Source organism: Fulmarus glacialis, unplaced genomic scaffold (genome assembly GCF_000690835.1).
Source record: "Fulmarus glacialis isolate BGI_N327 unplaced genomic scaffold, ASM69083v1 scaffold18331, whole genome shotgun sequence".
NCBI classification, from domain to species: Eukaryota; Metazoa; Chordata; class Aves; order Procellariiformes; family Procellariidae; genus Fulmarus; species Fulmarus glacialis.
In genome coordinates this window covers 1-2,032 of record NW_009193615.1, presented here as the reverse complement: position 1 = coordinate 2,032, position 2,032 = coordinate 1, and the positions used below count along the sequence as shown (strand labels likewise).

General features: G+C 51.5%; 1 protein-coding gene across 1 annotated transcript in view; it reads left to right on the top strand.

Annotated features, from left to right (window-relative positions):
- ENPP7 (ectonucleotide pyrophosphatase/phosphodiesterase 7) overlaps nucleotides 1-1,975 on the top strand; it is a gene marked incomplete at its 3' end in the record, with an annotated part of 4,689 nt that extends 2,714 nt beyond the window's left edge. The window contains exons 3-4 of the mRNA XM_009587516.1: nucleotides 506-1,126; nucleotides 1,735-1,975. Coding sequence (XP_009585811.1) covers nucleotides 506-1,126; nucleotides 1,735-1,975 — 862 coding nt within the window. The remainder of the gene's footprint in view (nucleotides 1-505; nucleotides 1,127-1,734) is intronic.
- Between the last annotated feature and the right edge of the window lie 57 nt (nucleotides 1,976-2,032).

Sequence of the window (2,032 nt, the reverse complement as noted above, 5' to 3'; positions counted from 1 at the left end):
GCCCGTGGTGCGGCAGCGGCAGCGGCTGGTCCCCTCTTCACTGGGGACTGCAGCAAGGCCTTCCTAGATCCCAGTAGGCTTTGAATGTGGCTTTCAGACAGGACCTGAGACCTGACCCAAGGCACGTGCCTTTGCCTGTATTTACCTGCCAGATTGACCCCATTGACTTCAGGGTGAGTGCTTATATGATCGGAGTAAAACACACCTTAGTGTCTTGATGGTCAAGAGCCCGAGGGTCCATGCAAAGTACAAACGGGTCACTGTTTCCAAAGTTATAATTAGTGTTACTAATGCAGTGAGAAAACCAACGTGCAGGAGTTCTGGGAAGGGCAGTGCTTTCAATTAATCACTTTTAATTGGCAATGAGCAAGAAAACCTCATTAGAGGCAGAGGTAGACATTAGGGGGCTGAATGAACTAACCGCATTAGTAGGTGGTTGCACTGACAGATGGAGAGATGCTGCAGAGCGAGCTCAGGTGAGTTTATGCAATGTCTCCACTAACAGGGTTTAAAGACAGGCTCTATCTATTTCCCCGGAGGAAAAGCAAAATATCAAGGGGAAGAAGTGAATATGAAGTTGGTGGAGCCCCTCTTGTTCAACTACAGCAATGAAACTAACTGGAGAGAGAATATTGACACCGTCATGGAATGGTTCACGGTGCACAACCTCGACTTCATCGCCCTCTACTTCGGTGAGCCGGACTCAGCAGGACACAAGTTTGGCCCTGAATCCACGCAGAGGAAAGACATGGTCAAGCAAGTGGACAGAACCATCGGTTACTTGAGGCAGCGGATCCGGGAGAGTGGCCTGGAATCAAAGCTCAACCTCATCATCACGTCTGACCACGGCATGGAGACTGTCATAAAGACTAACGAGATTCTCATCAAGGCAGTACAGAACTTCACGTTTAAAGACATCCAGTTTGAACTCCTAGATTATGGACCAAACGGACTACTGGTGCCAAAAGAAGGAAAATTAGAGCATGTGTATTCAGTCCTGAAAAATGCCCACCCAAAACTACACGTGTACAAGAAAGCAGACTTTCCAAAGAGATTCCACTATGCCAACCATCCCCGGATCACCCCGCTCCTGTTGTACGGCGATCCAGGATACGTGATCCATGGGGTAAGATGTATGCCCAGACACATCTTAGGGTCTTTTGGGGATCTACCTCTCTCCTCCTGTCCTTCTCATAGCACGCCAGTACCTACCCAGCCTTACACCTTCATGTTGATTGGTCTCCCTATGAACAGATGGAAATTTCAGCTCTTTGTGTAAAGACCTTCTCAGACAACAAAAGGTCCAGAAGTCTTGGAGCAGGACTTGCATGAACACAGAATATCAGTTGCAGGATCCTCTCCTAGCCTGGCATTAAGGGAAGGCCCAAAGTCAAGGCTGCAGGCAGCTTCCCATTGTGAAGCTCCTCAGTGCAACAAAATTTGGATGCACTGGCATTTAGGGAGGGAACTTGCAAGACGTAATTGCTTGAGAGCTGTGTCTAGGCAGCACCCCCCAGCTTCTGGGGGGGTTTAACATTATTAGATCAACTTCAAAAACTCAAAGAAACCAAACAGACTGGTAAACCCTATGGCTGCAGGACACAGCATGCGAGAGCCACACGCAGGAGAGGTGGAGGCATCCAGCAGTGCTGACGCTTCGGTGCCTGCCACCTCCCGGAGGCCGTGCTTCAGGGGGAGAAGGGTTTGGGCACTCACATCCTCTCTCCCTTTCAGAGACACAAGTTCCAGTTCCACAAAGGGGAACACGGTTTTGACAACGAGGCCATGAACATGAAAACCATCTTCCGCGCCGTGGGACCGGCCTTCAAGCAGGGGCTGGTGGTCGAGCCCTTCGAAAGCGTCAACGTCTACGCGCTCCTCTGCGAGCTGCTGGGCATCACCCCCGAGCCCCACGACGGCTCCCTGGAGGCCATGAAGCCCATGCTGCGCGGGCAACCGGGGGACGGTGCCGCGGGTGGGTTGCTGCACCACGCTCCCGGTGCCACAAACCTCACGGGTTTACGTGCCAAAC